Genomic DNA, 24,469 nt, shown 5'->3' with positions numbered 1-24,469 from the left:
TTTTTTAATTTAGCTAGGTTTTCTTTTTCATATCACTATTTAAAACAAACAATCTTGCAACGTTCACACGAAGAAAAAAAAGAATTTCAGAAGCCTCATTATCATCAGAGGCAGGGTTGTCATATCAGTTAACACTTTCATATAAAAGTAGATAACTCGGGATCCACTATTCACAATAGGTGATTTCAAAGCTCACCTCCTCCATCCTGTACAATGACAGGTCTCAATACAAAAGATACGGCCAAAATCTTTATTCCTGCTAATGAACATGTGGATTTCCTGAAAATAGTAACTATGATTTTAGAATAGGTCCAGTGGTTATTAGTGTAAAATTTCCAGGATTTCTAAAATTTTTTTCACTGATCATAGACTGAGATCACCACAATATAAAATAAATACCTAGGACATTTTATACAAACTAAAACTACATGTTGAACCAAGATTCCAGTGCTACACAGGAACAGACGAGCCACTGTGATGCCACCTTACTGAGGGGCCAACGAGCAAACATTAAAAATCTAGCAAAAATAATATATATATATATATATATATATATATATATATATATATATATATATATATATACATATATATACATACATAACAAGCAGTCGCTAATTGAGAGAGTGCACTCACATGGCCGTTTGCTAATGGAATGGTTTCTGTAAGGTCTACTCCATCTGCGTGCAGCTGTACCAGTGCATGTATGTCCCTGGTCTTGACGGCATCACATAGGCTGTGCATTCTAGTTGAGTTGTCAACATATTTTTTTCGTGCATACCTTTTCTCTATGTACTTTGCAGTAATGTAATCTTTCCTGGCATTCCTGTAATGATAGGAGAAAAGTAAAACTTACAGGTAGGTACAGGATGTCCAGTGCATACATACACACACACACAAACATGCACACATTATCTTTTTATGACATGGATCGATTGAGGAAGATGAGAAGCCAATAACTCACCTGCAATTCTGGCATGTCTTTTTTTTATTAACTGTACAGGGTACTTTTATATTTTAATAGACTGAATTTTTAAGGATAAACAATTTTTTTTCTTTTAACAAAGGAGGAGGGGTTGAATTTTTTTTTACGCTATTCTTAGTTCTCCTTGGGTACTTGAACCTGTGTTCTTCTGATGTAGTTTATAGCATATGCTGCAATACAACAATATTGAAGTACATAGGAGAAATCATAGTCTTCTGTGAAGCTCAGCATTTGGAGAACCAAAGCTGCAGAATCGGGGGACCTCATATACAAAGGTTTGCTGCTCCTAACAAATATAGACATCTTTAACATGTCAGCCATCACACCACTTCTTTAACATAGCCACGAAGCACATTATGGATTTCTACATGTGTTTGGGATCAGAACAAATAAAAGAAATACAGCACTACAATGATGATCAGTACAAGAATACACCATCAGTACATGAATACAGCACCAGAACCACCAATAGTACATGAATACAGCAGCAAAACTATCAGAAGGACATGAATGCAACACCAATCTAATTACAGTCACCAATTACAAAGTCGGATCTGTCATATACACTTGCATCACATGATCCTACAACTCCCAGTAGGTCCTAAATATTGGTAAAGAGATGCGAGTTATTACTATCTATTATTCGGACCACACAGGAACCACAGTACAAATTACACATTCAGTATAAAAAAATATTTACACCCAAAAACCTTAAATGTGACATCTTGTCTGATTGGATTCGTTCTTGTCTCTTTCACCTTCATCTGGCCCAAAGCCACGATGATTTCTCACAGCCACAACTTGTCTCTGCAGACTTTCCTCTTTTTAAACCTTCTGTAGCACATTTCAACATGGTGACCTAAAATTAGCAGTGTGGTTATAACGCCTTCTGAATTGAAGTATCTGCCCATGCTGTGACCCTGAATAAATAATTGCCCATTACGTTGCGCTCTTCAAAAAAAAAAAAAAATGTTCCTCACGCTTTTCCTCTAAAAAGGTACATGGGGGCTCCAAACTGTACTCTCTAATAAATTATTGCATCTGCATTGTCCGCCGTTAAGTACAACCTCCACACCTGCCCCCTTTATGAATGATAACCGCCAAACTGCCTGATCTTGTGAACTAAAACAGTCACACTGCCCCCCCTTGTGAACTAAAACAGTCACACTGCCCCCCCTTGTGAACTAAAACAGTCACACTGTCCCCCCCTTGTGAACTAAAACAGTCACACTGTCCCCCCCTTGTGAACTAAAACAGTCACACTGTCCCCCCCCTTGTGAACTAAAACAGTCACACTGTCCCCCCCTTGTGAACTAAAACAGTCACACTGTCCCCCCCCTTGTGAACTAAAACAGTCACACTGTCCCCCCCCCTTGTGAACTAAAACAGTCACACTGTCCCCCCTTGTGAACTAAAACAGTCACACTGTCCCCCCCCTTGTGAACTAAAACAGTCACACTGTCCCCCCCTTGTGAACTAAAACAGTCACACTGTCCCCCCCTGTGAACTAAAACAGTCACACTGTCCCCCCCCCTTGTGAACTAAAACAGTCACACTGTCCCCCCCCCTTGTGAACTAAAACAGTCACACTGTCCCCCCCTTGTGAACTAAAACAGTCACACTGTCCCCCCCTTGTGAACTAAAACAGTCACACTGTCCCCCCCTTGTGAACTAAAACAGTCACACTGTCCCCCTTATGAACTATAACCATAACTGTCTGCTCTTATGAACAATAACCTTCACATTGCCCACCCTTTATGAATGATAAACACCACACTGTCCTCCCTTATGAATAACTGCCACATACTCCTCTCTTATGAACTATCGCCTCTACTCCATACCGTCCCCCTCTCATATGTTTTCCTCATGCTTTCCCCATCTCCAGTTCCCCTATGGTGTCACTTCTTTACACTGTGACCACTGTCCATACTGTACCTGAGTCTATGCTGCCACCTCTACATACTGTCCCCATCTAGACACTCACACAGAGCCCTCTCTCGAACATTAGGGTGTATTATTGTACAAGGGAGGACGAGGGGGTATCTTCTGATCCATTGAGCGATTACCTTCCTGCTGTCTTTGACTCATCTGCAGCCCGGGTGTGATGAAGTGCCCTCATCACGCCACTGTCTGCCCATGATGTGCTGGCAAAAATGTCTTCAATTATTCTCATGCCTGAATACATTTGATACAGACAAGGGGTAACCGGCCTTCTACCTCTTCTCCAATCCGACTGTAAATTTAACAACCGGTTTGGAGAACCAGCCAAATTCCACTTAAGGTAGGAGCAAAACATCTCCCAGGGGGCCGCACCTCAGACCACCTGAGGGGAGATGCTCATTACACTTCATGGCAGAAATGGCCATTGGCTGCAGCGGCCAGGAGACTGGAAGAGAGCGTTTTAGGAGAAATATCTGATCTAAGGACCAATAACAATTTAGCCTTATGACAACATACATACAGCAATGCTAGTTTCGCAGCCCATGGGGAAGACCAGAGCTCGCTCCGGAGGGACAGCACATTTGGTTATGTACAGTATAATCTATAACTTACATGTCACTGCTGGGCGCAGGCTTCACTGTATCATCAATAGGCAGACAGGCTTCCATAATATCGTTAAACGCAATGTTTCCTATATTTTTTGCAAGCTAAAAAAGAAGAATGCGAGCACATTTAGGACCGTGTTTATGCAGTTTAATTCATTCTCTATGTGACCATAAGGTCCTATGAAGAGTGGCGGTAATGCGCGAGCAATATCTAAAGCTAGCAGAACACATCAGATAGCAGAAGACCAACAATTTGTTTGGTTAACAGATATCTCTTCTAACCTCCCTGCACACATGCACGCTCGTTCAGCAGAGTGCGCATGTGTTATAAATGAGTAGAGGGGTGTAGGCTGCTGTCAGACACCACTGGTGGAATCAAAAGGATCGGGAGCGGAAATGTAACATCTCCTCTTTCCTGCACAACCCTATATCATGTGATACAGACACCTAAAAGTGGCAGCTATAAGAGGTCAGTTGGTCTAGGTTCCAGTGGTGGGATGGGGTTCCCTCAAAAGTTTTTGGCCAGGAGCCTCTATCATGTTCTAAGCCTGGAGGCAACATGTGCTATACTGGAATTGACTACCCGGCCTGGACAGAAATGTGTAAACAAGTTCTACAAACGAATTAAAGGACTTCTTCACTCCTAAATAAGTAAAAGTAAAGTAAAGTAAGTTTATAGCTGTCTACAAATATCTTAAGGGCTGTCACATTGTAGAAGGATCAACTTTATTCTCATTTGCACAAGGAAAGACTAGAAGCAATGGGATGAAACTGAATGGGAGGAGACACAGATTAGATATTAGAAAAAACTTTTTGACAGTTAGAGTGATCAATGAGTGGAACAGGCTGCCACGAGAGGTGGTGAGTTCTCCTTCAATGGAAATCTTCAAACAGAGGCTGGACAGACATCTGACTGGGATGATTTAGCGAATCCTGCTTTGAGCAGGGGGTTGGACCAGATGGCCCAGGAGGTCCCTTCCAACTCTACGATTCTATGATTCTAAATGCTTATGGGCAGTGTAAGATGACAAAACAGGCTATACTACCCTCCCGGAACAGCGGCACTCCTCCACATCCTATATTGTAACCGCTGCAGCCAATCAGCAACCACAGATTGGCCGCAGCCTTCACATTCTGTCTTAACAGTTCTTCCCATTCAATTGGAATGTGAAAGCTGCAGCAGATCAGCAGCCGTCGATTGGCTGCAAAGGTAACAGGATGCCTCTCACCAAATAGTGATGCCAAGATAACGGGCAGGGGCTACAGTATGGGGTGCAGAGAAGTGGCGCTAGTCCAGGAGAAGAGTATTGTGCTTTTTTTTTTTTACTTTCTTTCTGCGACCTTGACCCCATTATGGTTAAGTTATTTAGTGATGGAGAACCCCTTTAATGGCACAAACATAGAAGTACTGTATAGATAGGGCATTATAGAATGTAACACATCTCCATACCAGCAGTTCAGATGTTCCCAGGACGTCCAGTGTGAGTGACTGTATTCTGGAGTAATGTACCCCCAACTCCCGGTGAATCCCTGAACATTCGATACATGTCAATATACCCAGGTTGGTGGACAGCCAAGTAGGATCTGAGATATAAACCGGATACAATGACATTCCACTAACACAAGGTAATATATCAGAACACAGACATAAATTCAGTAAATGTCACCATTATTTCACATGAACAAAAAGACAATAGTTTGCAAAAATCTGCTGCAAAGGAAATCTCACTTGATAACGAGAGAATCTCTTAAAGGGAATCTGTCAGCCCTTTTTTGAGATATCATATAATGATATCATTCAATTGTGAGTCACATAAGGATTCTCTTAGTACTTTTGCTTCCCCCTGACCCCGCACCTTTCATGCATAAATTTTCTATATCGGCTCAGATGTATGTAAACTGCCGCTGTCCGGTCGGATGGGCGGGGCTTATTCACCTGCTCCCCCCTCCCTGTCTTGCTCTACACAAGAAGAAATGCGTAGAGCAAGACAGGGAGGGGGGGAGCAGTTGAATAAGCCCCGTCCAGCGGACCCGACAGCGGCAGTTTACATACATCTGAACCGATATAGAAAAGGTATTTATGCATGAAAGGTGCGGGGTCAGGGGGAAGCAAAAGTACTAAGAGAATCCTTAAGTGACACACAATTGAATGATATCATTACTGTATATGATATCTCAAAAAAGGGCTGACAGATTCCCTTTAAGGCTATGTGCACATGCTGCGGTTTTTGCTGCGGATTAGCTGCGGATCTGCAGCAGTTCTGCAGACAGTGTACAGTAGCATGTAAATCTATGTGATTTACAATCTGCTGTGCACACGCTGTCGATTTTTAACTGCGGAAAAGCTGGAGTTTTGAATCCGCATAAAGATATGACATGTGACTTCTTTTCTGCGGATTCTGCTGCGGTTTACCATCTCCTCCATTGTAGAGGTGATAAACCACAGGGGAAAACTGCAGACCAATCCGCAGCGTGTGCACATAGCCTTAAAGTGGCTTCATAAAAAGTTCTTAAAGGAGTTGAACATTAATCTGACAACTCCTTCTCAATCCCTATGTTGCCCCAGTGTAACTTCTCCCTGCTGCAGCGTCTCCACTCAACTACCCTGACTGACAGCTCCTCAGTGTACCTTCTCCCTGCTGCTGCGTCTCCACCCACCTACCCTGACTGACAGCTCCTCAGTGTAACTTCTCCCTGCTGCAGCGTCTCCACCCACTTACCCTGACAGACAGCTCCTCAGTGTAACTTCTCCCTGCTGCAGCGTCTCCACTCACCTACCCTGACTGACAGCTCCTCAGAGTACCTTCCCCCTGCTGCTGCGTCTCCACCCACCTACCCTGACTGACAGCTCCCCAGTGTAACTTCTCCCTGCTGCTGCGTCTCCACCCACCTACCCTGACTGACAGCTCCTCAGTGTAACTTCTCCCTGCTGCTGCGTCTCCACCCACCTACCCTGACTGACAGCTCCTCGGTGTAACTTCTCCCTGCTGCAGCGTCTCCACTCAACTACCCTGACTGACAGCTCCTCAGTGTACCTTCTCCCTGCTGCTGCGTCTCCACCCACCTACCCTGACTGACAGCTCCTCAGTGTAACTTCTCCCTGCTGCTGCGTCTCCACCCACCTACCCTGACTGACAGCTCCTCAGTGTAACTTCTCCCTGCTGCTGCGTCTCCACCCACCTACCCTGACTGACAGCTCCTCAGTGTAACTTCTCCCTGCTGCTGCGTCTCCACCCACCTACCCTGACTGACAGCTCCCCAGTGTAACTTCTCCCTGCTGCTGCGTCTCCACCCACTAACACCTCCCCAGGGTCCATCCTCCTTAATTCAATCACACTGCAATCTGCAGCTGTCAGTCAGGCTTGGAGGGTGGGGAGAGACTGACAACAATTGGACTCATTACTCTATAGCTGGACCAGAATCCATACTGAGGAGGGATATCATGAAAGGCGATGTCAGTAAGAGATGTAATAATAGGAATTGCTTTGTTATTATTTCACTAATGCTGGTTTCCCTTTAACACAAATTAGTAAATATTACTTTTCTCAATAACACAAAAAAGGTGGGCCATTCTGAACCCCTCCTCCGCCCCCCAAAAATATAGTACATCAGTTCATTGTTATTTGTAACGAGTAAGCCAATTGCATAGATGACATGTATGATTATTTTTTTATGAAAAGCAGCGTAATGGACTATGTACGGTAACACAGGAATGTGAGGTCATCCTGAGCATTAAGTGCTGCAGCAGCCTAGCTTACTTGGGCATCAGTAATCATATGACAGCCCAGATATACAAAAACCAAGCTACTGTGAATGACATTTTGCAAATCACACAGGAACGTACCTGCCGCTCCGCAGTCACAGCAGACGTCATTTCCTGGCATTTTCTGGATGTCAGATATAATCTCCTTGGTCAGCTCCTGGACTATGTTGTTCTCTCCGGAGCAGGGGTCTCCTTTAAATGCGTTGTTTAAGGCTTCTTCTTTGCTGTTCTGGAGCACGGACATCCATCTAAATGTAAGGACACGGTTTGACTTTTTGTGTTTAACATTTTGTTTCCCAAACTATAATTTTTATTGTTGTTTGCGAAAAATACATGGATGTAATGCAACGCTACAGACACGGTGAACCTAGAAAACCTTACAGGATCAAGAATCAGCATTGGCCCACAAAGGTCCGACAAGGAGGTACATGCATCATGGCCCTGAGAATATGAATAAGGCACTCGAGCACAGATCAGGATAGAAATGAAAATCTGTGTGTTTGCGTAAAGAAGACTTTGAGAAAAGAACTAACCGTTAAAGGGGAATTGTCCTTCCAGGGCTTGTTTTATTAAAAAGAAGCAAGAAAGAGGGCGTTTCGCCCCATCAGCATCATCAGGAGATAAGAAACGGACTGTGGCCAAGAGTGTGTGTACAAAAATAGGAAAAGATAAAAGTGTATTCTCATCTTCAAGACCCTAGCCTAACCTGTAGTAGGTGTAATAATAATTATATTAGCATATACCTCCAATTAGAAATGTAGTATAGCTCATTAGCTATGTTGCTTACCCCCATGTGCAGGGCACTGCAGTAGCTTAGATATCCATGGTTAGACTCATTAAGTGATAGCCAAGTTAGTGGTTTGTGGTTGTAATCATGGATGTCTAAGCTACTGCAGTGCCCTGCACATCGGATAAGTGACATAGCTAATCAGAAGAACTGTACTACATTTCTAACTGGTGGTATTTGCAAATATTATTACACCTACTATGAATCTTGGAGCTGGGAAAACCCTTTTAACATGATATGGCACCATAAATGGAAGATGCCCATCAGAAAATGATCCATTGATTAACTTTTCTTTTTGGAAAATTTTTCCCCCCCACATAATGATCTTTAATGAAAAAAAAAATTATCCTGCAAATCTTACTTTGCCCACTAGGACTATTTTAGACTCATATTTGCTGTCCTTTCAGAAAGATTTTTCAGCAGTTTAATCAGAGGCAGAATTACAAGGACAGGTAACACCTCTATACCCCGCTGATATCACAGATCCACCAATCACAATAGATGATGTCACAGCTCCCCTTCCATTCACTAATCAATTGCACACGCTCATTAGAAGCTTCACGTTTAAAATACAGTCACTGTGTGCTTACTGCGGCTAATGCACATATGCCATTTCCTGAAACTAAAACGAAGTACGAATCTAAAAATGCCGCAGTGGTCAAGGTGAAAATTTTAAGACTTATAATCGTTATTTTTAATACCGACTGTGATATGTAAAAAAAAACAACAAAAAAAAACTAAAAACTAAAAAAACTGCCCCCAAAGAGTTAAAATACATTTAAAACAGAAAAAACTGATGATTTAAACAATAGGTGATTTTCTGATTGCACAATTCCTTAACGAATGTTAAATGGGTTGACAACTCTGTAAATAATTTTGGTTGATGTATGGGAATGCACCTAAATTACTTAATACAGGCATGACCGAAAGTGTTGGCACCCTTGAAATTGTCTCCTGAAAATGAAGTATTTCTCCTAGAAAATTATTGCAGTTAAGGCTGGTTTCACATTTGCTTCCTCCGTGAAGCCCCGCCCCCTGTCACGCCTCCTCTGGTCAGCTCCGCCTATTTCTGCATGCAGCTTCATACCCTATCTTTAACAGTGGGTACGCAGGTCGTGCCACAGTATGCGGACGCTGCCGCATGCGTCGTTTTGACGGTGCAGCGACCCGCGTAGAACGCATCATGTTGGAATTTTATGCGGGCGCCGCATTGTCAAAACGACGCATGCGATGACATCCACATACTGTGGCACTGCCTGCTTACCCAATGTTAAAGATAGGGTACGCAGGCCGCATGCAGAAATAGGCGGAGCTGACCGGAGGAGGCACGGCAGGGGGCGAGGCTTCACAGAGGAAGTCCGCAGTCCTCTGTCCGCAAATGTGAAACTAGCCCAACACATGTTTTATTATACACATGTTTATTTCCTTTGTGTGTATCGAAACAGCAAACAAAATAAAAGAAGATTTAAAAAGAAAAAAGTTAAATTGGACAATTTCATACAAAACCCCAAAAATGAGCGGGACAAACTTGTTGGCATCCCCAACTTAATATTTGGTTGCACCCTTTGGAATAAATTACTGCAATCAATCACTTCCTATGACCATCAACAAGCTTTTTACATGTCTCAACTGGAGTTTTGGACCACTCTTCTTTTGCAAAGTGCTCCAGGTATCTCATATTTGAAGACGCCTTCTTCCAAAAGCATTTTTAAGATCTCCACACAAGTGTTCAGTGGGAATTAGATCCAGACGCTGGCCACTTCAGAATTATCCAAACTTTGTTTCCATCCATTTCTGGGTGCTTCTTAAAGTAAGTTATGTTTGAGGTCATTGTCCTGCTAGAAGACCTATGACCTAGATTTCAAACCCAACCATCTGACACTGAGCACTACATTACGAGCCAAAATCCTTTGGTAATCTTCAGATTTCACGATGCCTTGCACACAGTCAAGGAACCCAATGCCAGAGGCAGCAAAACAACACAAAAATATCTTTGAACTTCCACCATATTGGACTGTAGGTACAGTGTTCTTTTCTTTGTAGGTCTCGTTCCATTTTCAGTAAACTGTAGAATGATGTTCTTTACCAAAAAATTCAATCTTGGTCTCATCTGTCCACAAGACGCTTTCCCAGAAGGATTTTGGCTTACTCACATACATTTTGGCAAACTAAGTCTAGTTTTTTTTATATGTCTGTGTCAACAGTGGGGTCCTCCCAGATCTCCTGCCATAGCGTTTCATTTAAATGTCAACAGACAGTTTGTGCTGACACCCTGATGCAACCTGAGCCTGCAGGACAGCTTGAATTTCTTTAGAACTTGATTGGGGCTGCTTAAACACCATTTGGACTATCCTGTGCTGCAACCTTTCATCAATTTTTCTCTGCTGTACACATCCAGGAAGATTAGATATAGTGCCATGGGCTGTAAACTTCTTGTTTATGTTGCGCTCCGTGGACAAAGGAACATCAAGACCTCCAGAGATGAACTTGTAACCTTGAGCTTGTTAATACTGTTCAATAATTTGTGTTCTCCATGCTTAGTTTGGCACACACAGATACACAATGCAAAGGTTGAGACAACTTCTTTCCTTTTTTATATGGTTTCAGGTGTGATTTTCATATTGCCTACACCTGTTGCTTGCCACAGGTGAGTTTAAACGAGCATCATCTGCTTGAAACACAGTTTACTCACAGTTTTGGATGGTGCCAACAAATTTGTCCAACCCATTTTTGGGGTTTTGTGTGAAACTAATGTCCAATGTGCCTCTTTTTTCAGTTGTTTTTGTATTGTTCCAATACAAACAAAGGAAATAAACATGTGTATAACAAAACATGTGTAATTGCAATAATTTTCTCGGAGAAATACTTAATTTTCTGGAACATTTTCAAGGGTGTCAACACTTTTGGCCATTACTTTTTTTATTAATATACAGATTAGTTTAGCATTCTTCACATTGTAAAAATCATGCCCCATGGTTAATAAAACATTCTCCTCTGACAGGGCCACTTCTCCTATCCATAAGGTTCATGCGATATGACCAGTCTATCAATAATCACACACTACCACTTTGAAGACACAGTGCACATTGGTGCTTGTTTCATAGACATATATTACAGACAATTAGTGAACTGCAGAAATTCTGGAAAATAGCGCAGGTGCACCGTGTTTTCAACGTTGGTCACACGATTACTAATGGACTTGTTATATCTCACGATTATTAGACTGTAGTTATCAGATTTTAAAGGGAACTCAACACCTCTGCATCCAAAATGTGGACCAAGATGTCAGCAATATGGTGATCAAAATAGTGTGAAATCCCCTGGATTATCAGTTTAGACTTTCCACCTGTCACCTAAATAAATATTTCAGCTGCTAGTCTCCTTGTACCAAACAGGTTGGGTGGCATGTGTAAAATAAGAGAGATTCCACTTCTCACAGGATCTACATTAGAATCTTGGGAGGAATGTTCCCCTGACATGACGGAGTAAGATAACACTGGCAAATCAAACTATAGGAAATCCTCTTTACGGTCACATTTAACAGGTGCCTATAGGGTTAAAAATAATTTGCGGCGTGCTTCCTTCTACAAGTCTGAAGTAACCTTCACTTTTTGTTGCAGTATTGTGATTTTACTAGCAAAAGAAGAACTGTCATGGGGCCACCACAAGGTCACTTAATGAAGCAAGCATCCTGAGTTTTGAGGAGTTTCTGCTTACAAATCCATTATCAGCTCTAGGCGAAAAGACACCTCAGACCAATTCGCAATCAGAATAGCCTCCACTGTAGGCCCTGGTCATCAGGAAATACTTAAAGTGGTTGTCCGGCCTTGGAGTGACTGTAGACTTGTGATTCATCACATCACACGCACTGTAAAAATTCTCTGATTGCCGGAAGGGAGCAATTTGCATCCTTCCGGCTACATTCAGACTAGACATGCCAGACACCTGTACTGAGCGAGGCCGCACAAGTCTAGTCGGCGTGTGACCACATATATGCAAATCGCATACTTCCTGCCACCCACCTGCCGCTCCCGGCACCGGAGAATCTTCACAAGCATGCAGTGCAGAAGTCTGCCGTCCTATAGAGTCAAAGTCACACTAGCTCTAAGGCCGGAAAACCCCTTTAAAGCCATAAGTGAGACGCTGGTGTGAACATGTAAATGCAGCATACTTACATTTGGCACTCTTGTTCATCTTCAGCTTGAAAATGATATGTCCGATCATCTGTCAAGAGAAATCTCTGTGAATAACAATACAGAAGAAACAAATGCATAAACCTCCGCTGGGCCTATTTCTAGAATGCACACCTGACAAAGACATAAGTAAGGATTGAAGCTGTACGACAACAGACTGAGCGGCTATAGGTTTCATCCGTTCAGGCGATAGTAACACTTTACTATTGTTTACAGCTCGTTGCCCTGGAGACCGACCACCTCTGCTAGACAGCAGAACATGAGAAATACTTACATGCTCTTTTCTATTGAGCTTGTAAGCACTGTTTTTACGGAATTGCTTACAAGCTACGGTGGTTGGTCTTTTAGGCAACAAGTTGTAAACAAAAAAAATAAAAGTTAATATGTCGAGATCAACTGTAAATTTTAAAAAGCAGCAAAAACGCTTATCCGTACATGCACTAAACTCAAGCCATTCAGAGGTTAATCAGAAGAATCAGAGAGCGACTTACGAGAGATGAGGTCAAAACACTTCTTTTCCTCAGTGTTGGTCTTCACTTGGCAGGTCAGTAGGTTCAGCTTTGCAGGAGGTATGTTGGGCTGGTAGAGAAAAGAGAAGTGTGGGAGAGGATGCAGATAAAGATGATGGTCTTTGCTTTCCTAAAACCCATTTTCCAAACACAACAATAACTATAAAAGAAACCATCACGTACAGTGCCATGGGCTATTGTGAGAAAACCGTTCTTAACGGAACATTTCCTTTTTTGCCAAACTTTCCGTATTCTAAAAAAAAAAAAAAAAAGTTAGAGTTTTTTATGACATCTGGCTGGACATCACCGTAATATTCTCAGAATGCTGTGAACACATTGTGAATGATCCATCACTGACCCATCGCTCTTCTTGTACAGGTAGCCATTCCTTTCCGTGCCATGCTCCTTGTTTCCTTGAGGTTGGTGCAGGCTGTATGCCGTGCTCTGGCGGAACTGGGAATCCTACAGAATGTAAGAGGATCGGATCAGCATTGATATTGAGCCAAGACCCCCAACATAATGGTGTGCAGCAGTGACATCTGTACATAAAGTCATAACATAAAATACTGCGCATCTTGTAGTATGGACGTCACAGAGCAGGGTCCTTTACTTGGGAACACTTCTCTATGAGCGAGACGACAAAGCTTACGCCCCACAATTCTGTGGTTTCTCGGTTAAAGGGCATTCCCATCTCCAAGATCCTATCCCAATATCTAGTAGGTGTAATAATCATATTAGCAAATACCTCCAATTAGAAATGTAGTATAGTTTTTCTGATTCGCTATGTCTCTTTCCTCATGTGAAGGCATTGCAGGACCTTACGTATCCATGGTTATGACAACTGACAGTGACAGATAGCTAGTTGGTAGTGGCTGTAACCATGGATACCCAAGGTCCTGCAATGCCTGAACATGAGGAAAGAGACAGAGCGAATCAGAAAAACTATACTACATTTCTACTTGGAGGTATTTGCTATTATTACAACTACTACATATTGGGATAGGGTATTAGAAATGTGAATGCACCTTTAATCCATAACAGTTGACGGATTCAGCTTAGAAATTGCTTACTAAGAGGCTTTGTTCACAAGTAGTGATTTTTTATATCCTTTTTTTTTTTAATTGACCATCTGTGGTTTAATTTCCATTGTGCATTTTTGACCACTCACGCAAAAAACAAACAAAAAAGATCCACAGCAAAAAGCTACATGGGAGCATACACGTAAAAGGAGCTGTTGGATCTAAAGCTCTATGTGACTGCAGAATTGAATAAATCCTTACATTGCACACAACGCGCTGAGAGGATTCTCCAGTGAGAGGAAGCTGGGCAAAGTCTAGTCGGAATGTGGCTGGAAGTATGCAAATCACGTACTTGAGGTCCCATGACTGCTGGCTGCCAGCGAAGGCACCAGACTCACCAACCTGCAGTCACAAAGTGACTGTAAACTTGTTTTAGACTGGAGAACCCATTTAAGCCTATAGGCCCCTAAATACATGAGACTAAAGTCCGCTGAACCCGCTAATATCAGTGGAAATTGGCCTCCAGACTCTCCCATCACAGATGACGTATTGTGATAGAAAGATCCAAGCCTGTTGAATTTCAATGGCTGATCCTTTTGTTCAGTGGGGAGATAAGACTTCTCTGGCAGTGGCTCTCAGAGAACACAGGAGCACTTGGCTGAGTCGAGGGTTCACATGTATGGTGAAGTCGAGAGAGATAGATGTCGGCCAAACAACCGTTGGCGCCACAGCTCATCTACGGGGATCTTAAAGAGCAACCATCATTTTAATTTTTATTTCATAATTCTATAGTACACATGAAAATAAGAAACTTTAACATATGTCATATCAGAGAAATCTGCAGATTTTTCATTTTCAAAATTCTCAATTTCCGGGTAAAATCTGTATTCAGTGAAGACAGATTTCTACATTACTGAGATAGGGGATGGCAGGTGCGACTGATAATACTTTATGTAGAGGGGTGGGAAGAGCTAAATGCAGATCTCCACCCTCCTCCTCTTCACACAAAATATTATCAGTAGCCATTTCTCATCTCCTATTTCAGTAACGTAGGAATCTGTCTTCATTGAATACAGATTTTACCAGGAAATTGAGAATTTTGAGTGAGTGATCAGTCCTGGCGGAGAAAGAAGCAGATTTCTCTGATAAGACATATTACAAAGTTTCTAATTTTCAGGTGTACAACTGATTTCTAGAATATAAACTAAAATGAAGGTTACTCTATTAGTTCACATGTACAAATTTTCCGTTGTGAACTTTGCTACTCGTCCATAGCGACTCCACATCGAAATACGCACGCGTTTCAAAAGGCCTGGCTGTGGATTTGCCATGCACTGCAAAAGTTGATATTCAAAATCTGTAGCATAGATTTAAGTTTTCATCTGTCTATTTCAGCTGTTTTGGGTTTTTTTTTCGGTGTATGGATCAGATTTGGCAAAATCTCAACCATTTTGCCTTTACTGAAATAACTAAAAGATCCATAGCCTATCTACCACACGTGAAGATATCCTAACAAATTTAAAAGATCTCCATGTTGGCCCGGATCGTGGTCTACCCCTGACACTGACTTATAAGTTAGCCACCTATAGGCTGCAACCAACAGTTTTCATTGAGCCGGAGGAGAGCCAATATGAATTGATGTGGTGCCCAAATTCAAGCTTGTAGCACTTGGCTGTCAAAGACTATTTCAGATGCGTAAGGATTAGTGATGAGCGAAAAGTGTCTTCGGAGTGCTCGAAAAAAATGTTCGAGTGCCCGCAGCTGTTCGACAGCCACAACACATGCAACACATGCAGCAGCCACAGGGACGCGAACATATTTTTCGAGCACGCCAACAAATTTCCCACCTGCTCTCTAGTTTAATGGCGTGTTGAATTTTTTGTGGTAAAGTGCAGATAAGGCGGAAAAAGTGACAGGTCTGCTTTACCACCAGCACCGCAGGCCAATGTCAGTGCACACGCATTCTGCAGCATGGAGATGAGTGATTAAAAGTGCATCCGGTGCTGGTACAATATGTCACTGAGGATTTTCCTTGCACATGTAAGCATGGGTAATCTGCAGAATTCCGGTCCTATGTAGACGTACCCCGAGACACAGAATTTTGGGCAATTCTTGTAATCGTGAAATGCTCTTTAAGAAACCATGTGTCCTATATCAGATATCTGGTATCCTCATAATGACCAATTACACAAGGCTTCAGGATCACCGTTACGGCCAGTAAATCTGAAGCTAGTTTAGCAGACAGATGAGGAGATGACAGCTCATGCAGACCTGTACAGCCAGTCTCAGCGGGAACATGTTGCTTCCCAGGAGCCTTACACTTCCTCTGCATTTCCAGTGTGAAGTCGCTATTTCCCTGGGGCTTCACTTCACAGCTGTTCGCCTGCGTATGAAAACCTCAGTGTAATATAATCCAAAATCGGCTTCTGAGAGACCTCACATTTTATGTTGTTAACCAATGCTTGTTCGCTTCCTCAACGAAACCTTGATTCATGTCAGCAAACTGAATAACTGATCTCAGACACCGCCATCGTCAGAGCTCTACGCTCTATAGGCGGGCACCTGCCACAGACCAGACGGTAATATTACTCCTGTAACTCCATAATATACGTCCATTCAAATGTAACAGACAAATTAACATACATCAAGAGTGACGGACATATGATAACGGTATTATACAAATATAGGAATAATCAAAGATTAGGGGGTGAATTTAATGTTTTGTAACAAGCGACATAGTTCTGCAGCACAGACCGGCCGGCACGTCATTGGGTTCTGCAGCACAGACCAGCCCCTCATTAGGTTCTGCAGCAGACACCAGGTCCATCATGAGGTTCTGCAGCAGACACCATGTTCATCATGAGGTTCTGCAGCAGACACCAGGTCCATCACGAGGTCCTGCAGCAGACACCAGGCCCATCATGAGGTTATACAGCAGACATCAGGCCAATCATGAGGTTCTGCAGCAGACTCCAGGCCCATCAAGAAGATCTGCTGCAGAGAAGAAAATGCACAATATGGGCAAGTGTGGTATCAATGCTGCTGGCCCAAACTGTTAACCAGGAGCTCCTTGCAGACAGAAAACCAAGAGGCTGGGGAGTGGTGAACTCCTCCATAACGTAAAATAATGGTAATAACTGTTTAACCCTTTCATTTACCTATAATCTTAACAAATCACAATTTGTATGGCACAATAAGTTAAAACACACGAAAAAAAAAATGTGTACGTCCAACTGATGCCTCCACGGATGGACATCTGACACCTATTTTAGTCACAATGAAAAACCACACATTTCAATGGATTGTCCAGGCATAAGGATCTGATGACCTATCTATCTATGAGATGTTATCAAAAGCCAATTCATGTGAGTATGGACACCCAGCACCCCCACCGGTCAGCTATTTTCAGTGGATTAAGTAGATCATCAAAACGCTATGTCTGGACAAACCCTTTAAAGGGAATCTGTCACCTTTTTTTGGCCTTTCACCTGTCGGCATAGACATCGGGGGATTATCTACAGCATTCTGTAATGCTGTAGATAAGCCTCTGATGTAACCTGAAAGAGAAGAAAAACACGTTATATTATACTCACGGAGGTGGGCGGTCCGGTCCGATGGGTGTCGCCGTCCCGTCCGACGCCTCCCTTCTTCATGCGATGATGTCCTCTTCTCCCGTCCTGTAATGGCTCCGGCGCAGGCGCACTGCTCTGCCCTGTTGAGGGCAGAGCAGAGTCCTGCAGTGTGCAGGCATCGGGAGAGGTCTGGCGCCTGCGCACTGCAGAATTCTGCTCTGCCCTCAACAGGGCAGAGCAATGCGCCTGCGCCGGAGCCATTACAGGACGGGAGAAGAGGACGTCATCGCATGAAGAAGGGAGGCGCCGGACCGGACCGCCCACCTCGGTGAGTATAATATAGCGTGTTTTTCTTCTCTTTCGGGTTACTTCGGAGGCCTATCTACAGCATTACAGAATGCTGTAGATAAGCCCCCAATGTCTATGCCGGCAGCTAATAGGGGAAAAAAAGGGTGACAGATTCCCTTTAACATATACATTTCAAGAGGATGGCTATGTCAAATCAAATGCTAGCCAGCATCCACCACCCACTGACTGCCAAGCTATGAAAAAAAGACAAAAAACATGGATTATTGTGATAACTCACCGTAAAATCCTTTTCTCCGAGACGCTCATTGGGGGACACATACTGTGGGTGTATGCTTCTGCCGCTAGGAGGCTGACACTAAGTGAAAAAAAGAGGCTAGCTCCTCCTCCGTTGTATACACCCTGCGGAACTCAGTTTGGTACCAAAGCAGTAGGAGGACAACAAAATCAGCCTTAATACAGGTACAGAATGTCCAGAAAAGGACCACCCTTATATCACATAAATAAATGCGTATTAATTAAACAAAAACAGAGCCAATAGGCTAATAGGGTGGGTGCTGTGACCCCCAATGAGCGTCTCGGAGAAAAAGGATTTTACGGTGAGTTATCACAAAAATCCATGTTTCTCCTTCGCCTCATTGGGGGACACAGATACTGTGGGACGTCTTAAAGCAGTCCCTGGGTGGGAGATTGACTCACCGATCCGAGCTACATGCACCTCTTGTTTAGAGGTGCGCCACCGCTGCTTGGAGATTCCTTCTACCCCGGCTCACATCCGCCGAGGCCTGAGTATGACTATTATAATGTCTGGCAAATGTGTGCAGGCTGGACCAGGTTGCTGCTTTGCAAACCTGTTCTGCCGAAGCCTGATGCCGAAGCGCCCAAGAGGCACCCACTGCCCGAGGAGAGTGCGCTCTGATCCCTGATGGGATCGGCGTGCCTCTAATGTGGTAGGACTCCTGAATAGTCAAACGAATCCATCTAGCTATGGTCGATTTTGAGGCAGAGAGTCCCTTCCTGCGCCCTTCAAGGAGCAAGAACAGCGTGTCCGTCTGACGTACGGGCGCCGTCCGCGACACGTATCTCCGGAGGGCTCTTACCAGGTCTAACGTGTCAAGAGCCTTTTCCATACGGTGCACCGGTGCTGGACCAAATGAAGGCAAGACAACATCCTCATTGATGTGAAATGAGGACACGACTTTCGGCAGAAAAGGAGGGGCTGGTCTGAGCACCACGCTATCCTTATGGAAAGTGAGGAACGGAGCTCGGCAGGATAGGGCCGCAAGCTCTGAAACCCGTCTGATAGAAGTGATGGCCACTAGGAACACCACTTTCCAAGAAAAGGTACCTCAAGGCGATATACTGAAGCAGTTCAAATGGAGCTTCCTGCAGAACACTTTAGGACCAGGTTAAGGTCCCAGGCATCCATAGGCACCTTATAGGGAGGTACCAAGTGGGCGACTCCCTGGATGAAAGTCTTCACCTGCAAATTGATAGCAATTCTGCGCTGGAATAGGACAGATAAGGCCGATATTTGTATCCTGAGGGAACTTGGGGCCAAGCCCAAGTCTAGGCCTGACTGGAGAAAAGCCAAGATGCTGGGGATCGAGAATCTCAGCGGAGAAACACCGCGGCCTCGACATCAAGCAAAGAACACCTTCCAGGTGTGGTGGTAAATTCGTACTGAAGCCGGCTTCCGGGCGCTAACCATTGTAGCGACCACCTTGCTCCCGAACCCTGCCTGGGTTAGAATCCAAGATTCAACGGCCATGCCGTCAAACACAGGGCCCCTGAGTTCGGGTGGCAGATCGGCCCTTGAGAAAGTAGATCTGGGCGCTCTGGCAGTCGCCAAGGAACGTCGGCGAGCAGCTGCATTAGATATGCGTACCACCCTCGACGGGGCCAGTCTGGGGCCAGCAGAATCGCTGGAACCTTTTCCGTCCTGATCTTTTTGATAACTCTCGGAAGTAGTGGCAGCGGGGGAAATAGATATGGATATGGGAGGGGGAACTGGTTCCATGGCGGAACCAACGCCTCCACAGCGATCGCTTGCGGGTCCCTGGCCCGAGCGACATATGTGGGTACCTTGGCGTTCACCCTGGAAGCCATCAGATCCACATCCGGAGTTCCACACAGTTGACAAATATGCTGGAAGACCTCAGAATGTAGTGACCACTCTCCGGACGCAAGACCCCGCCGGCTGAGAAAGTCTGCCACCCAGTTCTCCACACCCGGGATGTGGACCACCGAAATTACTGAGTGGTTTGCTTCAGCCCACTGAAGAACGTGCTCCACCTCGCGCATAGTTGCTCTGCTGCGGGTGCACCCCTGGTGATTTATGTAAGCCACCGCCGTGGCGTTGTCCAATTGAATTTGGATGGGGCAGCCCGCTAAGAAGTGATGAAACTGCTGCAGAGCCAGCCGAATCGCTCGTATCTCCAATAAGTTGATCGGGAGACGTGCCTCCTGTGGCGACCACCGTCCCTGGGTTGTATGGTTGGTAAACACCGCTCTCCAGCCGAGGAGACTGGCGACGGTTGTTACCACCAACCAATGGTCTGGCGGGAAGGATTTCCCCTGGGTCAGAGAGGAACTGGTTATCCGCCATCCGAGCGACTGCCTGACTTGAGAGGACAGTCGGCACTGCCAATCGAGCGTGAAAGGATTCTTATCCCAGGCTGCCAAGAGGGCGTACTGCAGGGGGCGAAAATGGAACTGTGAGAACGGTACCGCTCCCATTGCTGCCATCATTTTCCCTAGAATCCTCATCCCGAAATGAATGGTATGAGGGACTGGTTGGCTAAGAGTCTGGACTCCCTGCCAGAGAGCTAGGGCTTTTTCCTGAGGGAGAATTACCAACCCTCGGCAAGTGTCGAAGATCATTCCTAAGAAGGAGATCCTCTGAGCTGGCACAAGGGATGACTTCTTCGCATTGACCAGCCACCCTACGCGGGCAAGAGTATCTAGCATGATGCTGACATTTTCCTCACGTGCTCGTATTGAAGGGCCTATGACCAATAGGTCGTCCAAGTAAGACAAGATGACTATGCCTCAAGAATGCAGTATGGCCATGACAACTGCCATAACCTTTGTGAACACTCTGGGAGCCGTGGCTAACCCGAAAGGAAGAACCACGAACTGACAATGTCGACCGTTGATCGCGAAACGCAGTAACCTTTGATGAGGAAAAATGGGACTATGCAGATATGCGTCGTGGATGTCGATCGAGGCCAAGTATTCTCCCTGCTCCATGGCCGATATGACTGAACGGAAAGACTCCACCTGGAAATGTCTGATGTCTGTTCAGATGTTTGAGGTCCAAAATCGGTCTGACATACCCGTCCTTTATGGGAACCGCAAACAGGTTAGAATAGAAGCCCCGAGTCCTTTCCCCATTGCGCTGGAGCGATTAGATGGCTCCAACAGAGCTCTTGCCTGGGTATCCACCCTGGGAAGACGAGCAAGAAAAAAAACGTCTTTGAGGGTATCTGACAAATTCTATTTTGTAACCTGATGCCACCAACTCCTTTACCCATGCGTCGTGCGCGGCACCGAACCAGACGCTGTGAAACCAGAGTAGCCGGCCGCCCACCTTGCTGGTGTCGCCTGGCAAGCGCCTCGAGTCATTTGGCTAACGATCTTTGAGATCTGAATCCCCTCGATCTGGCTGTTGAGTTTGCATTCTCCCCAATGGGTTGGTTCTTTTGAGACCTGCCGCCCCTATCCTGATTGGAGCGGCCTGAAGCGGCGGAATTGGCCGCTGCGGTCCACCCGGGGTTGCGAAAGGTCGAAAACGTGCCTAAAAAGGGTGGCGAAAAGGCGGTTTGACCTTTTGTTGAGGAAGAAATGCCTTTTGACCCGAGAAATGCCTGTCTGGTCGTTCCCTGTGTTGCTGCACTATGCCCTCAAACTCAGGGTGAGAGGAACAAATTCTCTGCAGCCGCTTCCTCGCTTAAACGCCACTTTATGCCCCGTAGCCGCTGCGGGATCATCCTCAATCCCCAAGGTCTGATTGACGGCTTCTATGAGGCTGTCCACCGTTTCACGTGACTCTGGAGTATCCAGGTCAAGGGGCTCGTCTGAGTCGAATTCTGAGGTCTGCTCGCTATCAACCACTGGTGACGGGGAGCGAGAAGCAGAACTTACGGATGCCAAGGCAGCGGATGGACTGGGCGACACGGTGTGGATTCATTTCCCTCGGGTCTGCCTGGAGTGAGAGCGGCCCCTGCAGGCGAGAGGCTCTTGTGAGGTGGAGGTCCCCTCTAAGGCCGGCGAGCCACTGTCCCTGCCCCCATCTGGGGCCTGAAGGGACTAAATTGCATGAACTGTGACAGTGATAGGGCCCACTCTGGGGGCTTGGCACATTGGTCGCGGTCGCAGGGGAGGACAGACACTGAGGTTCTGTTATGCAAAACACAAGCCGCGGAGACACCATCACATGTTTCTCAACGCAAGCAATGACTAGCCAGGTCTTTCCCCAGGAGGGAACAACCACGGGAAGGGCAGTCTCCAATGAAGGAAACCACCTATGCCAAAACATGGTATCCATCCACAGACAGCTGTTTCGGGGTATTGCCCCTCATCAATGTGGAGTAGGAAACTGGCCAGTAGGAGCAATGCCTAGTGAAAGACTGTGAAAAATGAGGATGAATGAACTCATGGAGATCAACATCCAACACTGCAGAGACACCATCACATGTTTCTCAACATAGTGATTCTAGGGCAATGCCCCCACCCTTATGGGAAATACGTAAATATTTTTATTTTGCATATATTTACATATTTCCCATAAGGGTGGGGGCATTGCCCTAGAATCACTGCGTTGAGAAACATGTGATGGTGTCTCCGCAGTGTTGGATGTTGATCTCCATGAGTTCATTCATCCTCATTTTTCACTGAGGTTCTGTTAGGCGTCGGGTTCTGGGCGCTGCACAGCGGGAATCCCGAGCCTTGTCCTCTGCGGTCTGCCCACACCAGCATTGTGGGTTCGGTCGCAGGGGAGGGCTCCTGGGCGCATTTGGAGTTGCCGGCTTTGCATAATCGCTTGATCTGCGCCCGCGGAAACGCAGTCCGACAAGAGATGCATGCTGCTTCTTCGGACATGCTGTATCTGTCCGCTGCTGGGGATGGGGGAGAAGGAGGTAGCACCTCGTTTACCCTGTGGTCTCCCGGGCAGCACTTACCCCTGTTCTGTGCCCCCCCGTTCCTGGACGCCTCCGCACAAAAATCGTGCGCCACCAGCTGTGGGGCGGACCGCCAGCATATAAACCGGTCCAGGGGCGGTACTTCCGGGTGTGCGGCCTAGCCGCTCTCCGAAGTCGGGGACTAAATTTATCCCCCGCCGCCCAGGCCTAGGGGGGCGGGCCGCCGGAAGTGACGCGCGGCCCGGAGGCAGAACTTCTGGTCGTGGCCTAGCTCCGGTTAAAGCCGCTGCCTCAATTTATCCCCTTTCCGCGACAGGGGGGGGGGGGGGGGGGGGGGGGGTGTGCGAACTCCATGGCGCCACAAAAAAATGGCGCTACTTACTGGCACGGGCTCCTCCACTGGCCGGTGGCATCTGACAGCTAAGGGCTCCAACCCCGGATCTTTGCCGCAGGAGCCCTCCCAGGCCCTCTCCTCACTGACGATCCTCTTCAGCTTCCCAGCTCAGGTATGTGAGGGGGCCTTGACCCTTGACAAAATAGGACGGTGCAGGCACCCTAGCTCCATCTAACCACTTCAGGGGGTGAGGAGAGGGACCGTCTGCCGCCTTGCAGCACCGCAGTCTAAGCATTGGTGGAGCAGTGGGGGCCGCACGGACTAGTCTTGTGCCTGTGTACAGCCCATGGTTTCAATACCTAGGGGTGGTCAGGGCTAAGTCCAGCATTGTGTCCCACGTCGCGGGAGAGGATACGTGGAAGGACACTCGCACGTGCTCGCCCGTTGATGGTTTGGGGAAATTGGACCCTTTCAATAGGATCCGTTGCCCCTGTCTCATCTTCATAGACGGTAAAAATAAAATAAAAAAAGGGTCTGGGGAAAACGGCCCAGATATGTCCCACGGTGTGGGAGAGGATACGTGGAGACGATACTCAACACGTGCTCGCCCGTTGATGGTTTGGGGAGATCGGACCGTTTCAATAGGGTCCGTCGCCCGTCTCATGTTCATGGGGAAAAAAAAAAAAAAGTCTGGAGCAAAACCAGACATGTGTGCCTCCATGGACATTAAGCAAAAAACGGAGTTCCGCCCGCAATAGAGACGAGGGTGTATACGACGTTGGAGGAGCTAACCTCTTTTTTTCACTTAGTGTCAGCCTCCTAGCGGCAGAAGCATACACCCACAGTATCTGTGTCCTCCAATGAGGCGAAGGAGAAAAAACCTTATAATTTCAATACAATCTCACTTCATGACAACTTGTATAATTCGATGCAATTCATTAAGAGCTAAGCGCGCACATGACTATAAAACAGTGGGCGGCTTCATTTCCAAAACCTGTCTAACAGAAATACTGGCCTTGTTACCCTTTGCAGCCAATCATAGTGCAGCTTTTAAGTCTCTAAGGCAGTTTAGGACATAAAAGCTGAGCTGCGATTGGTTGCCATGGGCAACCAATTAGGCCTACTATTTTCTATGTATGGAGGCAATCATCCAGCATTTTAATCAATGTATTCTTATACAGAAAGTGTGTGCGCGTGTTTTGTACAAACAATAGACCATGGATAGGATCATGTTCACACCTAGAAGCAGGACTGGTTCCAGGGCCCACTCAACCCTGAACATCCTGCATGTATGGAGCAGGCTCAGGACCT

General features: G+C 45.7%; 1 protein-coding gene across 3 annotated transcripts in view; it reads right to left on the bottom strand.

The window, feature by feature from the left end:
* ASAP2 (ArfGAP with SH3 domain, ankyrin repeat and PH domain 2) overlaps positions 1-24,469 on the bottom strand; it is a 221,883-nt gene that overhangs the window by 34,359 nt on the left and 163,055 nt on the right. For all 3 annotated transcript variants that reach the window (XM_073568181.1, XM_073568182.1, XM_073568183.1), the window contains 8 exons: positions 13,142-13,245; positions 12,967-13,036; positions 12,766-12,853; positions 12,257-12,305; positions 7,376-7,542; positions 4,982-5,115; positions 3,539-3,633; positions 637-826 (listed from right to left, as the gene is read on the bottom strand). In XM_073568181.1, coding sequence (XP_073424282.1) covers positions 637-826; positions 3,539-3,633; positions 4,982-5,115; positions 7,376-7,542; positions 12,257-12,305; positions 12,766-12,853; positions 12,967-13,036; positions 13,142-13,245 — 897 coding nt within the window. The remainder of the gene's footprint in view (positions 1-636; positions 827-3,538; positions 3,634-4,981; positions 5,116-7,375; positions 7,543-12,256; positions 12,306-12,765; positions 12,854-12,966; positions 13,037-13,141; positions 13,246-24,469) is intronic.

Source organism: Dendrobates tinctorius, unplaced genomic scaffold (assembly GCF_039654945.1).
Source record: "Dendrobates tinctorius isolate UK_male_01 unplaced genomic scaffold, ASM3965494v1 ptg000021l, whole genome shotgun sequence".
Taxonomy (NCBI): Eukaryota; Metazoa; Chordata; class Amphibia; order Anura; family Dendrobatidae; genus Dendrobates; species Dendrobates tinctorius.
Note: the sequence above shows the minus strand (reverse complement) of the source record. Positions and strands in the feature narration are given on the sequence as shown.